We start from the raw sequence: 22662 nt of genomic DNA, 5'->3' as shown, positions 1-22662 counted from the left end.
GTACATGCCTCTAATTTCAATTACTTGGAGATAGTCATGACTAAGTTTGAGGTTAGGGAGGTAGACGTAGCAATTAGGACTTGTCTCAAAATTTGGAAAAAATAAAAATGAAAACAAAAGGGTGCTAGGACTATAGCTTGAGTGTTAGCCCTAACTAGCAAGTACAAGATCCCAGTCTGCCCTCCTTCCCCTTATGATAAAAAGAAAAATATGTAGTCGGGGGAAGATGTTAAAAATCCTTTTTTCATTTTAGAAGCCATTACAAATGTTTGTGTCCACTTATAGCTAGTATGCTAAGGGAACAGATGGGACTAATAAGAGGTGATTTGTAATGATCAAAGCTTAGTTATCCACCAACTATCCCATGTGTATTATTATTATTATTATTAAGGTTTCCAGTTTGGTAATATGGGTATTTTTTAAAGTAATTACTTCTACTTCATATTTTACTGTGATAGGTAGAATTCTGCTTAAATAGAAGTAATGGAGGGCTGGGATATAGCTAGTAATGCAACATCCTAGGTTTGATACCCAGGATCAAAGAAGAAAAGATCATTTATATATGTATATGTATAAATATTACTATACATACATTTACAAACAGCTAAAAGGTAAGGGAAATGCAGATATATAGCTTTGGAACACAGAACCTTTCACTTAGTATTTTTGCCTTGCAAATTTTTTTTTTTGCCAGTCCTGGGCTTGAACTCCAGGCCTGAGCACTGTCCTTGGACTTTCTCAATGCTAGAGCTCCACCACTTGAGCCTCAGCACCACATCTGGCTTTTTTTTTCCTTCTATATATGTGGTACCGTGGAATCAAACCCAGGTCTTCATGCATGCTAGGCAAGCACTGTACCACTAGGCCAAACTCCTGACCGTAAAAAAATTTTAAATATACATTTTCCCACTGGTTGTAAAACATAGAAACAGAAAATTAAGAAAGAAAAGAAATCGCTTAGGAGTCTACTTGTAAACGTTTTAGCATATTCTTTCTTGAAAAAATAGATTTTACATATATATATATGTACACATATAAATATATATATATATTTTTTTTATTTTTTTATTTTTTTTGCCTGTCCTGGAGCTTGAACTCTGAGCACTGCCTTTGGGTTTTCTCAAGGCTAGAGTTCTACCACTTGAGCCACAGCACTTCTGGCTTTTTCTCTGTATGAGGTACCGAGGAACTGAACCCAGGGTTTTGAGCATGCTAGGGAAGCACTCTACCATGAGGCCACACTCCCAGCCCCGTATATGGTGTAGTTTTTATAGCAACTTGGTAGAGAACACATTTTACATGCCTCTTGCAATGAGTCATCTTTCCACCCTGGCAATCGTTGGGTGACAGATGTTGAAACCAGATCACCCTCACATCCAAGAAGTTGTCTTTCACAATTTATCTTTTGTGAAAAATTGAAAATTATTTTGTTGTATTTTAAATCCTTGGCAATTCTTTATTTTTTTAATTTTTTTTTGTCAGTCCTAGGCTTGAGCTCAGGGCCTGAGCACTGTCCTTGGACTTTCTCAAGGCTAGAGCTCTACCACTTGAACCTCAGCACCATTTCCGGCTTTTTTCTATGTATGTGGTACCGAGGAATCGAACCTGGGTCATCGTGCATGCTAGGCAAGTACTCTATCTCTAGGCCAAACTTGCAGCCCAAGGCAATTCTTTTTTTAAAGTAGGCTGAAAGCCTATTTTACTTGCAATGCTACCTTTTGTAAATTGTGTTTTTATATAACTCTAAGAAGCATAAATTTACTTAACAGAAAAAGTCACTTTGCAAGGAATAGTAGTGATATGCTCATGAGTATAATCTATGATAGCACATTTTTCTTGGTACATTCCTGTAGCAGCTAGTATGCTTTATAAGAAACCTTTCTGGACCTGTGTTATCCTGGATTGTAGTCACATAACCACATTGTAGGTATTCCAAAGCTTCCAGTGGGTGGTGGCCAACATTACCACCAGTGCAGGTATAAAACGGCAGAGAAAGTTCTATTGGACAAAGCTGATTCAGGGGCTGTCACAAAATAAGTGGTTTAAAGAATTAAGATGATAAATCATATCACTTTCAAGTTTTAAATCATCAAAGGAAGTGAATCCATGCGCATATTTCTGAAAGCAAAATTAAGAATAGAATATGAATATGCCTCCCATTGTGTCTACCAAGTGCTATGTTAGACAACATGTATATGTGAACCTTGAGTGAGGGTACTGTTAGAGAAGTTAGTTAATTGGCTTAATAGGACAAAGTTCAAGCCTGTGAAATTGTAAAGAACTGTCCTATTATAGATTGAAGCTTCAAAAGAGTCTGCATAAATCTTGTAAAACATACCTTTTCAGGGATATGGATTGCGATAAAATTTTAGAGGTTAATGATAACTAGAGGGAAACATTCTGACTTTGGGAAATGAAGTTCAAATAACATTTTCTGCAAACACACATACACGCACACACATTGTTTTCTCTCAGTCCTGGGGCTTGAACTCAGGGCCTGGGCACTGTCCCTGAGCCTATTTTGCTCACTTGAGTCACAGCGCCAATTCTGGCCTTTTCTGTTTATATGGTACTGAGGAATCAAACCTAGGGCTGCATGCATTCTAGGCAAGCACTATCACTAAGCAGCATTCCCAGCCTCACATACATTTTTTAAAACTGCTTTCCTTTTTGGGTTTTGTGAAATCTTCATTAGAAGTTGTTTTATTTCTTTAGTGTTTCTGATGATGTTAGGTACCTAATGTGGAAGGTGGTTTAAACAAGGGGAAGAGAATATTAGACAAACTGGAGAAATTAGTAGTGTTTTGTTTGCTTATGATATACGTCTCACTCAGATATGTAAGGCAAGTTCTCTGCCATTCGTTTCATCACCAGGCCTGATGAAATGCTCTTGTTTTCCTTGGGTGGCTCTTACTACTCTATTGCCATGTTAGCATTTTGTTGTAGGTCGCAGAATACACTTCATTTGATAACTTAAAATCTTTTTCATTTTAAACATGGTAAGAGACAGGCAGTTTTCACCAATTTATTTGTTCTAAGTCATTTGCAGGTCAGGTTCAGGTAACTGAAGAGCCTTTATGAGTAGTTTATATTGTTTAGATCCAAGGTATGCTGCAAATGTAGTCTGAAGTAAAATGGGAAAGAGCATCTTTCTAAAGATGGGCTTAGAAATCCTGATCCAGTAAGTTAAGAAGTTTGCTTTATCTGGTAGCACTGCTGATGTATACCTATAAGAAAACAAGGAGATACTTCACTACAAAAGGAGTGTATCAAACCTATATACAGAAGCAAACCTATATACAAAATACATTTGATCCTAAAAGTTTTAAGGCACAATTATTTAAAGATAATGCCACTCTTCAATGCTTGTTAGTCCTAAAATTGGTCCTGTGTTCTTTTGCTCTGTTCTCCAGTGCACCTGTGGAGGGCTATATAGACTAGGTGTTTGATAGAAGAGTTCAACAGTGAATATCCAGAATTATTCTGGAATAACAGGCTTATAGCTAGGCACAGTACTTTTATACAGTACAATTTGTAGTGAGCATTCAATGTGCAAATTAGATTTGAGCTACACTGAGGCATCATAATTCTAAAATTTGCTAAAAAAAAAAAAAACCAAAACCAAAAATCGAAACTACTGATCATGATCAAAAGTTAAAAATGCCTTTGGCCTAAATGCCTTACTAAAAGAAGATATATTTACTGTTTTAAGTTCTGAGTTTTCTAAGTAGTTATATATAGATTTCTAATTATGAAAAAACTTACCTGGCTGCTAGACCACCATTCATAGGAATAGCCAAGAAAATAGGGTACAGACTACCCACAATGAAACCAACCAGTCCACCCCGTGTCACAGTACAGGTTTCACAACTCAGATCACCTAGGAAATAAATCTGTTAGCTCTAGAAGTGCTGGTCATGACAGTTGCTACTGTCAAACATTAAAGGATCAGATATTTTATGTTCAGGCAGTAAAGCAGCAAATAGGATTTTTGTCCCTGTTCCCAAGTTAATTAGGGACTGGGAATATAGTTCTTGTAGAATACAGGGATTGGATTGCCAGCATCCTTTCAAATAGAAAAGTAATTACATGCATGTATAACTTAAAATAGCGAAGAAAAAAAATACTGATAACTCCTCAGGAAAAAACGATAATCCAGTTAGCTTTGAACTGGTTATAATCATCTCAGTGCACGCAGCTAGCTTTCTGTACTTGTTTTGCATGAGCAGATTTAGGCTAGTATTTTCATTGTTAAGTTTACCTGGCAATAAGTTTCTCCATTGATCAAGTTTTTCCACACTGACTATGGAGATTCAAACAGAATACTAATTCAGTTCATCAAACTTGGAGCAATATTTAACAGAGATAGACCACTGTTCTCAGCCTTTTTAAATAATCCTTTTAAGTTACATCTGTCATTTTAATAATTATGTAGTGTTTTAAGAAGTTAATAGTTTAATCCTTAAAAAATATTTTCCTCTTTAAAGAACTTCTCTATTGTGTATGTGTGTATCAGTATTTTAAAAATGTTTAAAAATAAACCACACATATACAGTGGTTCAAATTATTTCTTCTGAGTGTTTTGAAGAAGATACTTTAGAAATGCAAAAGTAATTGCTATGTATGCATGTATGTTTTATTTGGCTGGTGGATCAACCTGTTATGAACTGTGTCACATAACAGCCTATTGAGATTTGGTCTTCAAATAACCACATTATATAGCATGTTGCTACCTGATATTAACATTCAAGTATTAACTAAAGCAAACTCTTGGAAGACAGTGGAATAGAACTTACCTGTAATCAAAGGTAAACTGACAAAAGCTTGGTAAGAAAAAGTAGCTGTCACAAATGGGATCACTGCCATTGGTAGGCCAGATGCCACTGGAGCCTTTGTCACATGCAGGACACGTCGGAAAAGACTGTTAGCTATTAGGCCACAGAAAGCAGCATTAATTCCAACATATGTTGATCCATGTTTGAAGACTTTCCTGAGAAGGTAAGAAAATAATTTTTTTTTGGTTATGTTTGGCTAAGGTCTCCAATTCTGGAATACATTGTAGAACTTGCCAGGACTTTGGGAAAAACATGTCTATTCCTTAATAACTACATAGAACCAAACCTTAAGTCATACTTATATCACATTCTTATTCTAAAAGAATTTCAAATTTAGTCAGTATCTAAGGATACAGGGGGTACACCGAGTTTGCTAACTGTATTCTGTGATGTTTGCAAAGAATATTAATATAGGAACTTTTCCCAAACTATGAGGAACAGCTTGTGAAGAGTTGGATAGCCTTCTTCTGAGTTCCCTCAATATCCACACAGTACTTCTCCAGTGCATCCATCATAAGGTGATGAGGATCTTACAAATGGAGATTTACAAGTGAGGCTGTATCTTGTGCTCTGATTTATAAATTGACTAGATTCAAAGATGTGCTTAACTTAGTTTCAGTTTAACTCCACAAAAGTGTTGTGTTAATGTGTTTCATTTTTACTTGAAGCCCCAGTCTCAGGACTGAGATATGGAGAAAGTACTCAAATTCAAGGAAGACTTTGCTAGGCACTTTACAACAACCTATTGATGAATAGACTGATTTGTGAATAAGGTGAAATGAATTTTAAGCCAATGTATTTGTGAGTTTAGAAGCTTCTGTGTATTCTTTTTATTTATTTATTTATTTATTTTTTTGGTTAGTCTGGGCTTGGGCACTGTCCCTGAGCTCTTCAGCTCAAGGCTACTGCCCTACCTCCTCAGCCACAGTGCCACTTTCTGGTGGTTGATTGGAGACAAGAGTCTCATGGACTTTCTCGCCCAGGCTGGCTTTGAACTGTAATCCTGAATAGCTAGAATTACAGATGTGAGTCGCTGCTCCGCTCTGTTTATTCTTTAGTTCTGGAAAAAAAATGTCCCAAAACAATCACTGCATCAATTTGTTTTTTTTTTGGTCTTGTTTTGTGGTTGGCTGTGGGGGCTTGAACTTTGGGACTCTGAGTATGGGCGATGTTCCCAGCTCTTCAGCTCAAGGCTCGCACTCTACCACTGAGACACAGTGCCACTTCTGGTTTTCTGGTGGTTAAATGGAGATAAGAGTCTCATGGTCCCTTGTGCCTGGGCTGGCTTTGAATCATAATCTTCAGGTCTCAGACTACAGGCACAAATCACCAGCGCCTGGCCTACAATTTGTTTTTACAACCATGTATTGCAGCTGTAGTGTACTCTTAAAGTTCTCATTACTCATAATTAGCCAAACAGCCCCAAGATAACATCTGAAATTTATACTCATTCAGACTTCTAGTAAACTCCCTACATTGTGTAAGGCATTTTTTCTTACTTGCCATTTTGTATTCATAATGAAACCTGCCATTTCAATCATTGAGAACCTATTACATGCATTGAACTTGGTAAATGTGTAAAAAATTACCTCCTACCTTCATGATTTGCATAGTTTACTATTATTGGAGAAAAGAGACAATATAATAGAAATCTATAGAAATGGTTCAGGAACTCAGAGAACACATGGTATTTAAAGGGTGAAGAGAAACTGGGCACTCATGTCCGTAATCCCTAGCTACTCAGGAGGTGGAGACCTGAGGATCATAGTTCAAAGTCCATGAGATTCTTGTCCCTGAGCTGAAGAGCTCAGGGACAGTGCCCAGGCCCAGAGTTCAACCCCCATGACCCACCCCCCCAAAAAAAGTGAAAGAGTGAAGAGAGCTTAGAAAATGTCATGGAAAACATGTAAATGTCCTTTAAATGGAGGTTTAGGGGAAAAGAAACTTGAGCAATTAGTCTAGATTATTTATTTCTTCCTTATGAAGTATGTACTTATAGGAACAACATAGATTAAGTAGTACAAATAGAACTGGAAAAAGCACACTTCAGTATCTGAGCAAGATTTTAATTTCCTGTAAGGTTTGAAATTTTTAATAATTCATTTAGGACAAATTTTTTTTTATTTTTTGCCGGTCCTGGGCTTGGGCTCAGGGCCTGAGCACTGTCCTTGGACTTTCTCAAGGCTAGAGCTCTACCACTTGAGCCTCAGCACCACTCCCGGCTTTTTTCTATGTATGTGGTACTGAGGAATCGAACCTGGGTATTCATGCATGCTAGGCAAGCACTCTACCTCTAGGCCAAACTCCCAGCCCTACCTATGACACAATTTTTATTAGCAGTCCCTCCAATATTCCAAGGAAGTTCTATCCATGGAATTTCTTTCTTGGTAAGACATACAGCAAGAAAGAAGACATTTTAGGAGATCAAACTTAACAAACAGTAGTGGAATAAGATATTTATAATTATTCCACAGATGAGAAAGTGAGGTGTTTGAAAATAAAAAGTTTGGGCTGGGAATGTCACTTAGTGGTAGAGTGCTTGCTTAGCATTCATGGAATCCTGGGTTTGATTCCTCCATATCAAATTACACAGAAAAAAGAAGTGGCGCTGTGGCTCAAGTGCTAGAGTGCTAACCTTGTCAAAAGAAGCTCAGGGACAGTGTCCAATTTGTGAGTTCAAGTCCCAGGACTGGTGAAAATAAATAAAAATGAAAAAGTTCATGTACTTCAACTTAATATATTTATCAAGTTACTGTTAATCATATTTAACGGTCAGACAATGAAATAAGTGATGAGGATCTAAAAGATAGGTGAAAATGAATAGAAATTAGAAAAATAATGGGGCATTGTCATATGCCCTGATTAGGAGCAATGTTTGAAGGCAATTTTTTATCTCCAAATTAAATCTTTGCAGGTCTAGGTTATTTCCCAGTGCTCTGATCTAATTTGGTGAAAGTTCCAGTGACAGCTTGCTTTCCTCTCTTCAGAGCTGCTGTCATCTAATTCATTCTTTACATTCATCCTTATAGCTTCCTTCTTTTCATGTTTCAAGAGACACGGGATATTCTTTTTTTTTTTTGCCATTCCTGGGCTTGAGCTCAGGGCCTGAGCACTGTCCTTGGACTTTTCTCAAGGCTAGAGCTCTACCACTTGAGCCTCAGCACCATTTCTGGCTTTTTTCTATGTATGCGGTACTGAGGAATCGAACCCGGGTCTTCGTGCATGCTAGGCAAGCACTTTAACCACTAGGCCAAACTACTGGCCCCGACACGGGGTATTCTTTTACTTGTATTAGGTAGCTATGTTTATGCCCAGGGCAGGGGGGGATTGGTAGTGGTGATGACACTAGAGCTTTTCTACTCTTAATTCTTGCTGCTTGGTTTATAGATGCTTCTCCCTGGCTGAGACAGCGAAAATCAGATTGCATTTTGTGTAGTTTCCACATCTGAACATAGGAAGCTAATTCCAAAATTTATTTTAAATGCTTTCTTTTTCATCTCAATGTGATGTATGCAACCCTCATGCTTACCAGGATGACTATGCTACTTTGCTGGTCTTCCACTTTCCCTTCTACCTTACATCTTTTCTTCAAAAAGCAGTTTTACCTCTAATCAGAGAAATTAGTTAGATTGCATTTTCATGCATAAAATTCTTCAGTTTCTTTTTATTTTTTGGGGGGGGGGCAGTACTCAGGGCCTGAGAACTGTCCTTGGGCTTTCTAAAGGCTAGGGCTCTACCACTTGAGCCACAGAACCACTTCTGGCTTTTCTCTGTATGTGATACCAAGGAATCGAACCCAGGTCTTTGTGCACGCTAGGCAAGCACTCTACCACTAGACCAAACTCTCAACCCAGGTTTGGTACTTTTTACACAGGTAAGCATACTAATGGAAATGAGTTTAGAAATAAGAATGAGCTGGGAAAGACTGCTTTAAGTTTTTAAAGTTATTGAAATGGGCCCACATAGGAATGGAAAAGCTAAATCATCACTCAATTTTATACAGCCAGAGACACAGACCTAGCCTCAATTTCTAAAATTAGCTGTGCAATGTTGAGAAAAATGATTAATCTCTGAGCCTCAGTTTCCCCATAAAAAAATGACAAGGGCCACCTGTAGGTGGTTCATACTTGTAATCCTAGCTACTCAGGAGACTGACCAAGGTTTGAACAGACTACATCTTCAGTAAACCATCAAATTCAATACTGGAGATGTGGCCAGTGGTGGAGTTTCAATCATGAGCAAGAAAGTCAAGAGATAACTTGAGAGTGTAAGTTCAAGATCTGTTACCCCAACTTTCCTTCCCCCTCAAAAAACAAAACAAAACAAAAATACAAGAAAAGGGCTTAGTTTCCCTCTACCTCCTGGAAGGTATTTTAAAGTTAAGAGATGATAGGGCTGGGTCATATTTTAAGTAGTAGAGCACTTGGCTATGATGTGCAATGCCCAGAGTTTAAATGTCAGTAACAAAAGTTTAAGAGATCTTACCTATCTGTTTCTGGAAGCTGTTCAATTTTTCTGGTTATGATATCAAAAATTAAGGTTTCCTTGATAGTATCATCTGGTTTATGATTTTCCATCTTGAGCCTTTAGAAACATAAAAATATTTTCCAAATCCACAGGAAAAATTCACAAAGCTTTCTGAAAACCATAAATATTTGGTTAAGAAAGAATTGCGGATTAACTTCATGATTTGAAAGTTTGCACACAGAAGAAACCCCCCCATGCACGCGTGCGTGCGCACGCGTGCGTGCGCGCGCGCGCGCACACACACGCACACACACACACAGAGAAAACCCTAATGAAATAGAAAACAATACATGAGAAATGTTTTTTTCTTAGAGAACTGGAAATGTGACTCAAGTAGTATAGCACCAGCTATGAGTGGAGAATTTCACAATCTCTAAAAATGTCTTTAACAATTAAAAATTGGCATTAAGGAAATGGCACTGTGGCTCAAGTGGTAGAGCAGTAGCCTTGAGCTGAAAAGCTCAGGGACAGCGCCCAGGCCCAGAGTTCAAGTCCCACGAATGTCATGAATAAGTCAGAAATTTTCTTTAGAATGCCAGGCCCAAGCCTATTATTACTTTTCCGTCTTATGCTCTGAAAACTGGTGAAGTGAAGTAGGTTTCCACACTGTCTTAAAAGTCACCCTTTAATTCCGTACAAGTCCTGAGGAGACCTGGTAGAATAGCGTACTAATTTCCTATTATAGACAACCCACCTTTACTGAAAACATTTCACAGGTTCTGAATGACCTCACCACTCTATAAAGATCAGAGACAGGTAGCAGGCAGAGCGAAACGTCTGCGAACTAAATGTGGCCAGGCCACCCTTTCAATGGCAGGGATTGGATGAGTGGATTAAATCCACTCATTTCAGTGCAAAGCCTTTCCTTCTACAATGGAGAACCGATGGTCAGCCAGTACGGGGTCCACCTCCCCTCCTCCCGCCTTTCCCTCCTGAGCGCCGGTGGACTACGTCGCCACACAGTTCTTCACCTCTTTTCCCAGCAGCCGTACCTCCCAGCAGCAGGCTCACCGTTTCCTCCTGGGCCCCTCGGGTCCTGCTACAACCTTGGCTCCTCTGGCCTGGGCGCAGCCATCTTTGGCTGACACGTGACTCTGCGCGCCCTCTACTTCCGGTCGGAGGACTTCCGGCGCGCGGCGCGGCCTTGTGGTGCCGGAAACAGTCGTCCCTTCAGCCTCTGCGGTGCCCTGGGCGGGTAGAAATTGCTCTATTTGAGATACCGGCCGACTGGCCGTAAACTGCACTATTTCGTCGAAAATCCCTGTGGGTACACTATTCCTGAGGTTGGCCTGATGTGTACTCTGGTTAAAAAGAAATTGGGGAAGTGGCTCAGGTGGCAGAGCCCAGGCCCTGAGTTCAAGCCCCAGGACCGGCCAAAAAGAAAAAAAAAAGGCGTAAAGACTGCTTTTCTCCCTCCCTCAGCCCTCCCTCCTCTTTTAGCTCTCGGTCCGTGTTAGAATCAACTTTTTTCTTTTTCTTTTGAGGACTTGTGCCCTTCTAACACTGCTGAAGGTAAGCGGTTTGGTGGATGCAGTTGCTAGAAGTCCAGGAGTGCCATCAATGGTGACAATTGAGAAGCAGTGTCTTTGAACTCACAGCTGAAGATACTTCTATTTTTTTTTTTTTTGGTCAGTCGTGGGACTTGAACTCTGGGCCTGGGTGCTGGCTCTGAGCTCTTCAGCTTCAAGGCTAGTGCTCTTCCATCTGAGCCACAGTGCCACTTGATAGTTCTGTTTTCATCCCCACAGCTTCATTTATAAAACAGAAGGGAAAATAATTCTTTTATCTTTACAGTTGTATCTAATAAAGAGGATTGCCAAGTTTGCTTTTAAAACGATTGAACTTTATCAAAAGAGTATGTGGTATTCAATACAAAAGGCGAAAACTTCATAGATAAGGGGAATAGATTCCCCCAAATTCTTTATCTTAAGATTTAGCAGAAACGCAATAGTTTTTAGTAAGAATCAGAACAGTTCCTCAGCCTGGGAGGTGGAAACTTTCAGGTAAGTATGAGGAAAAACTGGGTAAGCCAGCTTACTTAGCTGCTAGCTATAATTTTTTTTGCACATTTTTTTGTTTACTGTTATTGTTTTATACTTATTCTAATTTCATTTTCAGTGGTGTGTAGTTAATTTGGAAATTAGTAAGTTTTCTTACTGTAACTAGTATGGCATCATTGGTAAGGTTTAATATATTGAGACTTAAAAAATATAAAGCTATCTAAACTAGACACAAAAGAATGCCAAATTTAAGTAGGTAGAGGGTGTTACACTTGAAGGGCAGGTGTCAAAAGTATAAGATCCTTATAAAGAGATGCCTAAGAGATGGCTTGTCAGTATATTGACTATCTGAACTATAGCTAGTACTGTGAAAGAATTACCCATGTAATTTACATTACCTTTGTAATAAAGTAAATTAAAAAAGAAATATAGCTAGTCCAAATTGAGATTTGCTGTGAGTAGATGACATACACTAGATTTTGAATATTTAGTACAAAAATTTTTTGGGCTACCTGTTGAAATAGTAATAATTTAAACAAAATGTATTGAGTTTAATGGAATTATTCAAACTAACATATTTCTTGCTTTTTAGGTATAGCTACTAGAAATGGACAGTGCTGATTTAGAAGCTATAGCTAACCTTTGTTAGGTAAAGACTAGGAATTTACAGTTTTATATAGCAAATAATACATAGGCATAACACTTCAAAAATTTAGTTTTTTCCAAAATTTCTGAGTAACTGATAATAGTATGTTATTGTAGTTAGTGTATATCTATCTTAGGACTTATTGACTTAAAGGTAGAAATGATTGAAAATAAGCTTCCTTTTACTTTCATTGCTTTGCATTCAACATTTGAAGAACATTCTCAAAGTACACAGATTACTAGGATGGCAAGGGTAGAATTCTACTGGGGCTTCTTTATCGCTGTTTGGATTATGTGGAAACTACAAAATCACCAGTGGGTAGAGAGGAATGGGAAAAAAAAAGTTTAAATAGGCTAATAAAATGAAAACTGGTTGGAGCATGGAATAGCTTAAATGCCCAGGCTAAGAATCTGAATAATCTGAATGTTTCCCCCACTTTTTTTTTTTCCTTTCCTTGCAGTGAGACATTAGTTACTAATGGTGATACAGTCATAGTTGCATTTCAGTAAGACTCAACATGGTATAGGCAAAATGGAAGCAATATGAGATGAAATTAAATATCTCCAAGTAGAAAACTCAAAAGATATAATCATAGTAAGGTGCCAGGGTCTCATGCCTACAGTCCTAGTTATTCGGAAGGCTGAGATCTGAAGATTGAAGTTCACAGCCAGCCTGGGTAGGAAAGTTTATAAAACTCTTATTTCCACTTAACCACCAACCTACAAGTGGAGCTGTGGCCGGAGTGGTAGCACTAGCATTGAGTGAAAAGCTACAGGATAGAGCCTATGCTCTGAGTTCAAGCCATAGTACCAGCACACACACAATGAAAAATTAAATGGTTCCCTCTCTGCTATCTGGACCTCTATTGTTTTTTTTGTTTTTGTTTTTGTTTTTTTGCGAGTTCTGTGGCTTGAACTCAGGGCCTGGGCACTATCCTTGGACACTTTTTGCACTCTTCCATTTGAGCCACAGGGCCACGGCTTTTTCTGTGTATGTGGTTCCTGGGAATCAAACCCAGGGCTTCATGCATGCTAGGTGAGCACACCTCCATTAGGCCACGCTCCTAGTCCCATACTGTTTTCTGTCTTAGAGCTTAGCTACATCATCCATCATGATGCACAAGCCAGAAATCTTAGGTTCTATACCTACAGACAGGGGTGGAACTACCCAGTCGTGGGCCATATAAGGACTGCAAAACAATTTGGTACATGATGAGACAGCTGGTTTCTTGACTTCTGTCAGTTGCCTATGGCTTGACTACCTATATTGATTTTGTCTGGCCCACAAATATAATTATCTAAATGGCCCTTAGACAAAAAATGGCTCCCTAGCCTGCAAGACTTACCAATTACCAATTTCTACTGATTATTTTCTAAAGGAAAATGGGAGAATGGAAAAGGAATAGACTGGACTTGATTCTCAGTAGGCTAGGAGTATTTATTGCCAGTGAGGGGCTCAGACCTTGTGAATTTGGAGGTTGTTTGAGGGGCTGGATTTATAAGGATCTTTACAAAGGAGCAGAAAAAAAAAATATATATGTATATATTTCTTTTTTTTGCCAATCCTGGGTCATGAACTCAGGGCCTGAGCACTGTCCTTGTACTTTCTCAAGGCTAGAGCTCTACCACTTGAGCCTCAGCACCATTTCTGGCTTTTTTCTATGTATGCGGTACCAAGGAATTGAACCTGGGTCCTCCTGCATGCTAGGCAAGCACTCTACCACTAGGCTAAACTCCAGGCCCATATATATGTATTTTTAAAGTAGGGTCTCTTGGAAGCTAAGGGCATTGTACTTGGCCAGAGCCAGAACAGAATCTTCACTTGGGTTGGGGAAGCTTTCAGCTAAGCCAAGGTCCAAGGTCTGAGTGACCTGTCTGTGGACAAGAACCGTTTTCTGGTGGTTAATTGGAGATAAGAGTCTCATAGACTTTCCTGCCAGTACTGGCTTTGAACTGTGATCCTCAGAACTCAATCTCCTGAATAACTAGGTCTACAGACAGGAGCCACTAGAGTCTGGCTGGAGGTGACCTTTTAATCTCACAGATCCTATTTTGTGTCCTCCTTTCAGTTACCTCCATCTTTTGAGAATATGTTATTTCAAAGAACTAGCTGAACTTTGGGGTGTTCACAGAAAAGAGATGTAGCTACAAATTATGAATCTGTAATACACTAGAAAAAGTTATATCAGAAAAAAACAATGTCATATCCTTTTTTATTAAAAATGATTGCTTGATTTTGTAAATGTTTGAAAAATTGAGATAATTCTAGCTTCTTATAGACAGTGTCAAAATTTTTCTAGCAATAAAATATAGGCACATAGCTAATCCAAATCAGAGAAAATGGAATCTGATCACTTGTTACATCTACTCTACTACTACTACCACCACAATCTATTATGGATCATCTGAACTACCTACCCAATCCTGTGTGGCAAAGAAAATTCTGGGGATGTGGCTCTCATTTCAGTGCTACATAAATCTCCTGAAAGTAGTTGATCAAGAAACATTTCATATTTTTCAAATGATAATCAGGAAACGAGGACTTGTAGTTGCTGAAAATGATATATTTGATATAGTTGTAAATTATAAACTGTGGGCAACATTGTGTTTTTCCATTTTCTGGAGTTTATTTTGATAAATATTTTATATACTCGAGGTACAGAGGCATTGCACCTTTGTATTTCTTCCATAATAGTATCCTCCTTTGGTCTCACTGTATGAATGCCTAGGGTCCTGTATGATTGACATTTATTTTTAAAGTCATCAGGAAGAGAAGTATGTAGATACAGAAGGAGATATACTTGTTTTCTTTTTTCCTTTTTTTTTTTTTTATAGAACTGCTGGGGATCCAACACAGAGCCTATGCATACCAGGCAAACACTCTACCACCATGCTAAGCTCTCAACCAGGGGCATATCTTTTTGTTGTTGTTGTTGGGATAATGTACAGAGGGGTTACAGTCCCTTTTTTTTTTTTTTGCCAGCCCTGGGACTGAAACTCAGGGCCTGAGCACTGTCCTTGTGCTTTCTCAAGGCTAGAGCTCTACCCTTGGAGCCTCAGCACCACTTCTGGCCTTTTCTATGTATGTGGTACCAAGGAATGGAACTGGGTCTTGATGCATGCTAGACAAGCACTCTTCCACTAGGCCAAGCTCCTGGCCCATGGGGCATATAATTCTTGAGAAGGGGAAAGTGCTGAGTTAGATCCCATTTATCTAGACATCTTTTCCCCCCTGAGAAAATTACTTAGCTTTTCTATTATATGGGAAATAAAGTACTCCTAGAAAGCCATATTGTTTTCAGTAAACATTTAGACATTAAGTACTACGAATTCTAGGAAAACTGGAAATGGAGACACAGTGTGGCCAAAGGAACAAAGCTACTAAGAGGGAGAAAACTCACATTTGTTGTATAATATTTATTGAATTATTACATATTTATTGAGTATCTGACATATTCCAGGCAAACAGAAAACAGGAGTTGTTTTTCATTCTTTAAGCAATGGCTATGTCTTCGTCATGTAAAAAATAATTCTGAGTTAGCTTCCATTCATTGTTTGGTTCATCTTTACATATGGTTTTCATGTGTGCTTTCATATATCATATAATGTGTTAGACCATTTAATAGTCCAAAAGATGTATGAAAGATCAGAGGAATTATCATTAGTTTAATATCTGTTTGACAAAGCAGCACCCAGTGGAGTATAACTCTTCCTTTTGGTGGCAGTGGAACAGTTTGGTACCTAAAAATTAAGAATAATTACCCATGTGTCCTAGATGTAAAGTCTATCAAAAGTTACCTCATTTCCCCCAAGCTGAAACTGTAGATACAGTATAAAAAAAAGCTAAACTATTGTATCAGTTAGAATGGGTCAATGCCTAAAGAATAAGAAGAGTTTATTAACCCACAAAAAGGAAAGAAAAAACAAAGGAATACAGGAATGGCGAGAGACTTACTTGACTGCCAGACGTGCATTTTTAGAAAAAGCCAAAGCAGTAGGATGTAATACTCCACATAGCAGACTAACTAGAAAACTTCTCAGGACACAATTTTCTTTGCTTATGTTACCTAGAAAAAGAAAATTTCATTTTCCTGTAAATTTTCAGGATAAGAGGACTAGAAATGTGGCTCAAGTGATGGAGCTTCAATGAGAAAAAACAAAGGAGAAGAACTCTTAAGGTAATGATGCCTCACAAGTCTCAGAAGTTCTTTGGCCTATCCTTAATCACAGTGAGACAGTAAAAAAGAGTATTAGAAATTCAACATTTATGGCTTAGGAGTCTTAAAGCATCTTTACAAAAAATTCTTTTAATTTACTTTAGCTGAAGGAGAGTTACTACTTATCTGTGTGCTTGGAAAAGTAAGTTAATAGAATGCTAAGCCGGAAGATGAGTAACCACCTTCTCAGTTATTACATGTATTGTCGACTATGTGTCAGGTAAGTTGTGGTAGCACATATGTAAAACCTCTTGGCCAACTCACTACAAAAGAAAGACATTAGAGAAACATTGAAAAGATAAGCATTAAGTGGGCACAATGCTTTGGAGGTAAAGTGTAACAGACTGTACCTAGAAACTTATAATGAGGGAATTAAGGTTTCCATGGAGATAGGATATTTAAGCAAGAACCTGATGAATGAACAAGGACTACAGGCTCCATCAATAATAGTTGTGAAAATAAAGGTAAGGTGAGGAGCCAAGGAATAACATTAGAAGCTCATAATATGCTGATTCTGTGTTAGGCATTTAGCATAGAGCACTTTTAAATTTTTCAGTAATCACATGACATAAGTAGTTAAGTCCTAATTCATATATAGGACAATCAAAACTTGAGGGTTTAAGTGAATTGTCCAATGTTACATAACTGAAATGAAAGTAGGATCTGAAATTGTGTGCAAAGTATCTTAAACCCATTTCCTCAGTATTATCACATTGTTTCCTGGTACTAGAACCAGAAAATATGCCTCAGTGTTGGTTGCTTACCACTGAAAGAACAACAAGACTTTTAGCCTTACCTGATCAGGATTATTATGTGGATCAAATATAAAAATACATGCGAAGATACTTGTAAGGAGTAAATATACAAATGCGAGAGATGATCAGTAGCATATTAATGAGTTAACGGTTACTTGGACATAAGCACAGTATGTAGCAATTTTCAATTTACCTGTATACAAAGCATCAGTTACAAAGAGCTTGTAAGTAACTACTGAAGATAAAAATGGAAGTGTAGCTAATGATGTGAATGTCTTCAAAGTATCATAATTGACTCCTAAACACTTTCTGAAGACCAAGTTTGCTGATATTCCAGATATGCCAGCTGTTATTCCAAAGAGGACTGTTCCTCTTATATTTAAGGCCCTAGAATGGCAAGCACAGAGAAATTTAGGTTTAATATAATATTCTTGAATAGGTATATCTTTTCTTTAGTAATAACTTGGCTATTACATATTTACTCAGCATTAAATAATTCTTGAGCACTCATTGTATGAAAGATACCTTCTAAATAGTAAAGACAGGGAAGGAAAAAGCAGAGAGAAAAAAAAACACCCACCTATCTCAGAAAGTTGCTTTCTGTGGAAAACATGATTCTCTTTAGAGTTCTTTTGTGGTGATAAATGAATATAAATATATTTAATTGTACCCAAATTGTATATGTTTTCCTCAAGAAAACCTTCCCTGTAATTAAGACTTTAATTTGACCTAGAAAAACTGTTTACAATCTGTTAGATGGTCTAAAAAATATGTTAGTCTACATCCATTTAAAATAATGTGTTCATGATTTACAAAAGCTTAAAGATGTGATAGATCTAGTTTATTCTGACTCATGCCTAAATCCAGAAAGTTCTGAAGTTTAAGATCAATTGTACTTTGACTTTATTTTTGAGTTCTATTAATCTAGAACCCAAAATAGTAATGAGGTTACACACATACCATGAAATCTATATTCCGTTTTTTTTTGGTGTTTTTTTTTTTTTACTGTACAGAGCACTGTATCTAAAACAATCAATCTTAAAGCGACTTTAATCATAATTTCTCATTAGTGAAATACAAACACTTGTAAAAATGGCCTTATTCAATCTGGCTAATTAGTTGAGCTCAAGTCTAACTTTTTGCCTAGCTGGCCTTGAACCACAATCCTCTGGATCACATCTTGAGCAGCTGGAATTACCTGTAGCCATGACTATTCTGGCTCTCTTCTTCTTTTTTAAAAATGTTTTTAAAAATATGCATTCTTCATATAGCCAACTCAGTAATATTAACGGTTTCTTAGATAATTCTCAGGAACCAGGGCCAGACAAAAGATGTTCAAGTAAAGTTTTCTCTTACTTTTCTTTTCTAAGATACTCAATTTTTTTTTCTATGATATCCATGATCACTGGTCTTCTAAGGTTTGCATCTCTTAGGGGAGGAGTTGGATGGCCAGGTGGGTATACTGCCATCTTGGTGTCCTGGAAAACACAAAGTCATAATTGCTAACAATATAACACTGAAGAAAACCTTGCCAAATTCTACAGACTCAGATATGAAAACATTTGAGTCTAATAATGTGCCAGGTACCATGTTATCAGCTTTTATACATTTTAAGCAAAGGGTTCAATAAACACTTGCTGAGCTCTTATTAGCTACACAGTGACTTTTTGAATGACACACTGGCAGGATAATGATCCTCTCTGCTTTTTTTTTTTTTCTTGCCAGTCCTGGGCTTTAGCTCAGAGCCTGAGCACTGTCCTTGGACTTTCTCAAGGTTAGCGCTTTTACCACTTGAGCCTCAGCACCACTTCCAGCTTTTTTTTTTCTATGCATGTGGTACCAAGGAATCAAACCCGGGTCTTCGTACATGCTAGGCAAGCACTCTACCACTACGCCAAACTCCCGGCCCCATCCTCTCTGCTTTTACAGATGACAAAACTTACGTTAACAGAGCTGACTTGCACATGAGACACCATTCTTTTGTTTCAGTAGTTTTCTTATTCCAAGACAGTGGCAGGGCCCAACCTGCTTTCTCTATCCAGCTAAGGGAGTAGAGATGCCTGCTTGTTGACAATTTATCTTCTCTCATAGAAGGCTTAGCTCACATTGGAAGCAGGGGGGCACAGGCACTGCCTTGGAGAGAAGGGAAAATAATCTGTTCTCATTAGATGAGATTATTTCCACCTGGGAAGAGTCAGTGAATTATAACTACCTTGGTTTATGTAAATTATACATTCAGTTTTCCAATAGCATCTGGGGTGAAAGAGGAATAGCTCCATGATACATCAAAAAGGCTGAACTAACGGCATTAGGCTCTTTGGTTGGGGCATCATGTGTCCCAAGTGCGAGGTATATATAATTACCAGCGGTGAGGAACCATAAATTTTTCTGCATGGTTATTTAAAATAAACTAATAATGAGCCCCCTCCCCCCACAAAAGTTTCAAAATGATGCTTTCTGGGTTGCTTTTCTCTAGGTAAAACGCTTGGGTCTTTGTAAAGTTTTAATAACTTCATTCATTCAATCATTTATTTTATTAGCCAGTCCTGGGGCTTGAACTCATGGCCTAGGCACTGTCTTTGAGCTTTCTCAAGGCTAGTACTCTATCACTTGAGCCACTGTACCATTTCCAGCTTTTTCTGTGTATGTGGTACCAAGGAATCGAACCCAGAGCTTCATGCATGCTATAGGCAAGCACTCTACCACTAGGCCAAACTCCTGGTCCTTAATAACATTCTAAAAGCCTTTTAGCACTGTTACTAGGAAGTTAAAAAGCTGTTTAAACTGTCTGTCAGTCGCTCATATCTGTAGTTCTAGCTGAGTGGAGGCTAAGAGGATCATGATTCGAAGCTAACCACCAAAAGCAGGAAACAGAACTGTGGCTCAAGTAGCAGAGTACTAGTCTTTAGTGAAAAAGTTAATAAGACAGCTCCTAGGCCTGAAGTGCAAGCACTAGTACTCATATACACAGACATACACACATACGCATACGCACTTTGTTCTATCATTTAAACAAGGAAATATGGATATTTCTTACAAATCCCAATTTGTGGTTGCGTTTACTCACTACATGGCAAGAGCAAGATATACTGATGTAAAATTCAGGTTTCTTTCTTTCCTTTGTCAGTCCTGGGGCTTGAACTCAGGGCCTGTGCATTGTCCCTGAGTTTCTTTTTGGTCAAGGCACTTAGCACTCTACCACTTGAGCCACAGCACTACTTCTGGCCTTTTCTGCTTATGTGGTACTGAGAAAGCAAACTCAGGATTTCATGCATGCTAGCCAAGCACTCTACCACTAAGCCATATTCCTAGCCCATTTCCTTTATTCTATATTCTCCAGATCAGTCAGAGTAGATTTTAGAAAAAGTCAGTGACTTTTCACAAATTATACCAACTCAATTTTACCAATATTTACAGTAGAGGGCATACATTAAATCTCTCATTTCAGGAGTCCTAGGGAAGAGAATTAGAGTAGATTAATCATAATGAACATAGAAGATAGTATCAAGGGTTCTCAATCTTCAGTGTAAGAAAGTATGATAAAGGATATTGATTTAAAATGCCCCCAGGAGTCCTTTCTGAGATTTAAGAGGTAGAATGAAGCCTAGAATCTGCATTTTATTATTATTTTTTGCCAGAATCTGCATTTTATTAGCAGCAATGGATTCTGAAATGTGTATGAACACCACTTGAGTATCACTGTAAAGAGAATTCAGCTTAATGAATATTAAGCAAATAATGCTAATGTAAGACAAGGGGTCAACATACAAAAGGCATGTGCCTTTTGAGCTTTAAGATGTTATACAATAAGCAGAATTGGCCACTTTCCCTGCATGACTGTACTCAAGCCAGTTCTTTTCTTCTAAAGTTTCTGGAAGGACGGGAGAACAAAATGAAGAAAACATCTAGGTAAAATTTTGTAACCTATCTAGTGTATGCTTTCATCTTCATGGAGGACAAAGATATCCCATTCTGGATTATGATTATGGGACAAAAATATAGCAAATGTCATAGCCGGGGTTTGGCCTAGTGGTATCCTGTTTGCCTAGTATGCACGAAGACCCAGGTTCGATTCCTTGGTACCACATACATAGAAAAAAGCCGGAAATGGTGCTGTGGCTCAAGTGGTAGAGCTCTAGCCTTGAGAAAGGTCCAAGGGCAGTGCTCAGGCCCTTAGTTCAAGCCCCACGACTGGGAATAAACAAAACAAAATAAATGTCAAATAACCATGAAAACAAGATAGCAAAACCCCGTCTTTCTGCCAGACATTGTTAAAGAATCAACTGCTTTCATCACAATTCCCTTATTAAAACCGATACAGACTAGTGATTTTTTCCTGTTACTAGTGACTTTACTTTTGGCAGCCTTCATGTTAAATTCTCTATTACTGAACTAATCCTCTCCTCTCAGAAGAATCTTGATAGGTATTGAAATGTAAATATTTTGCTATCTATATTTCATCTTATTTATTCCAAGGCCACTCAATCGATCGCCATGCTTTTATGGGTAAGTGTAGCTGCCTGTGAATAGGATTTACGGTTGTGTTGTATTTTGATATGTATTATTTCACTTTCAAATTCTTTTTTTTTTTTTTTTTTTTGCCAGTCCTGGGGACTGAACTCAGGGCCTGAGCCCTGTCCTTGGACTTTCTCAAGGCTAGAGCTCTACCACTTGAGCCTCAGCACCACTTCTGGCTTTTTTTCTATGTATGTGGTACCGAGGAATCGAACCCGGGTCTTCGTGCATGCTAGGCAAGCACTTTAACCACTAGGCCAGACTCCCGGCTCCGGTTTTTAAATTCTTACTCAGCGTCTGAGCGCCTTCCACCGAGCCCTTGGTATTCCTAACTGAAGAATACGCCTGTCCGAAGGCTGGAAGGGAGAGCAAAGAAACCAGGTGATCAAGACTAGACTTTAGTTCTAGCGTCGGCCCCTTCGCACACCGACGGGGGGCCTGACTGCCTCGGGTGGACTTGGAGCGAGTCTCTGTTTAAAGAATTCACCGGCGAGCCTTTGTGAGATCACAGCCCACCCCGCCACCCTGGGGCGTCGGTCTACCTCGGTCCCGACGTCCCTCACCGTCACACCGGAGCTCCGCAGCTCACCGGCCGCTTCGGGCCTGAGCGCCACCATCTTCACGCCTCACGTGACCTGCGAGTGGGCGGGGATCCCGAGCGCTGGGGGCGGGGAGACGGACGCAGCGCGAGGGGGGTGGGGCGCGGGCGGACCGCTCGCACCGCTCCACAGCAACCGCGCCCCGCCCCATCCAGTTAAAAGCCGCGCCCTCCGTCACAACTGAGATGGGGCGTGGCGTCCAGCAATGACGGCCGTTCATTGGCTCCGAGGCCGTTCGGGCCCCCCGTGGGCCCGCCCTCTCCACGCCCCGTATCTTCCCCGAATCTTCCCTCCCGGCTTCTGTCAGGCCGCCGGGTCTGCGGGCCAGCTGAGGAGAATGGGGGTGTCGGAGCGTGGGTACGCGGCCGTGCGTCCTTCCTTCCCTCAGGGCCGCTGCCTCAGCTGGGCACGGCAGCCGGTCGCGTTCAGTGGTTGAGGGCGCTGGCCTCTTGGTGTCCATGTGTTAAGGAAGCCTCCCTGGGCTGGCGGGCGCCTCCTGCCAGCCTCCACCTGCCGCCTCAGCGCGGACAGAGCAGCCGTGGGCGGCCTCCCCTCCGCCTTCCCAGCCA

General features: G+C 39.3%; 3 protein-coding genes across 6 annotated transcripts in view; 1 reads left to right on the top strand and 2 right to left on the bottom strand.

The window, feature by feature from the left end:
- Nucleotides 1–3011: 3011 nt before the first annotated feature.
- On the bottom strand, nt 3012–10477 carry Tmem126a (transmembrane protein 126A). The gene is made up of 5 exons (XM_090348550.1): nt 10374–10477; nt 9321–9473; nt 4797–4990; nt 3766–3880; nt 3012–3227 (listed from the first exon to the last, which is right to left on the bottom strand). The coding sequence occupies exons 2-5, from the start codon at nt 9410–9412 to the stop codon at nt 3035–3037; spliced, it is 594 nt and encodes a 197-aa protein (XP_090204676.1). The 5' UTR covers nt 9413–9473; nt 10374–10477; the 3' UTR covers nt 3012–3034.
- A 4929-nt stretch (nt 10478–15406) lies between these two features.
- Nucleotides 15407–22257, bottom strand: Tmem126b (transmembrane protein 126B). 4 transcript variants are annotated; one of them, XM_090348547.1, is made up of 5 exons: nt 22058–22257; nt 18336–18457; nt 17173–17366; nt 15963–16074; nt 15408–15748 (listed from the first exon to the last, which is right to left on the bottom strand). In XM_090348547.1, the coding sequence occupies exons 1-5, from the start codon at nt 22109–22111 to the stop codon at nt 15574–15576; spliced, it is 657 nt and encodes a 218-aa protein (XP_090204673.1). In that variant the 5' UTR covers nt 22112–22257; the 3' UTR covers nt 15408–15573. The 4 variants fall into 4 exon arrangements, with proteins under 4 accessions (XP_090204675.1, XP_090204673.1, XP_090204674.1 ...); XM_090348548.1 differs by lacking the exon at nt 22058–22257 and adding an exon at nt 18923–19633; XM_090348546.1 differs by having other exon boundaries at nt 15409–15748; nt 22037–22254.
- A 90-nt stretch (nt 22258–22347) lies between these two features.
- Dlg2 (discs large MAGUK scaffold protein 2) overlaps nt 22348–22662 on the top strand; it is a 1918473-nt gene continuing 1918158 nt past the window's right edge. Inside the window, exon 1 of the mRNA XM_090348516.1 lies at nt 22348–22450. The gene's annotated coding sequence lies outside the window, so the exon portion shown is untranslated. The remainder of the gene's footprint in view (nt 22451–22662) is intronic.

This window comes from Megascapheus bottae, chromosome 16 (assembly GCF_031878675.1).
Source record: "Megascapheus bottae isolate mThoBot1 chromosome 16, mThoBot2.hap1, whole genome shotgun sequence".
NCBI classification, from domain to species: Eukaryota; Metazoa; Chordata; class Mammalia; order Rodentia; family Geomyidae; genus Megascapheus; species Megascapheus bottae.
The sequence above is the reverse complement of the archived record's forward strand: the minus strand, read 5'-3'. Positions and strand labels throughout refer to the sequence as shown.